We start from the raw sequence: 345 nt of genomic DNA on the forward strand, positions 1-345 counted from the left end.
AGACAGGGACGGCGGGCAACGCGCCCCCGGCTGGAGAGATCATCTTCTACCCCTTCCAGTGCCTGGGCTTCTCCCCCGAGCACCAGCGGGACTTCATTGCACGGGACCTGGGCCCCGCGCTGGCCAACAGCTCCCACCGTGACGTCCAGCTCATCATCCTGGATGACCAGAGGGTGATGCTGCCCTACTGGGCCGAGGTGGTGAGTCCCCACAGCTGCTGTCCTGGCCCCACGTGGCTCTCCCAGCCCTGGGCGCTGGCGACTCTCTTCTCCTGCCAGGTCCTCAAAGACCCCGTGGCCGCCAACTACATCAGCGGCATCGGCATCCCCTGGTCCCTAGACTTCC

The 345-nt window shown here is 66.4% G+C and overlaps 1 protein-coding gene across 1 annotated transcript in view; it reads left to right on the plus strand.

The window, feature by feature from the left end:
• Nucleotides 1-345, plus strand: part of GBA (glucosidase, beta, acid) — a gene marked incomplete at its 5' end in the record, with an annotated part of 1,756 nt that overhangs the window by 609 nt on the left and 802 nt on the right. Inside the window, 2 exon segments of the mRNA XM_010017397.1 lie at nucleotides 7-200; nucleotides 279-344. Coding sequence (XP_010015699.1) covers nucleotides 7-200; nucleotides 279-344 — 260 coding nt within the window.

Source organism: Nestor notabilis, unplaced genomic scaffold, assembly GCF_000696875.1.
Source record: "Nestor notabilis isolate BGI_N333 unplaced genomic scaffold, ASM69687v1 scaffold22046, whole genome shotgun sequence".
NCBI lineage: Eukaryota > Metazoa > Chordata > Aves > Psittaciformes > Psittacidae > Nestor > Nestor notabilis.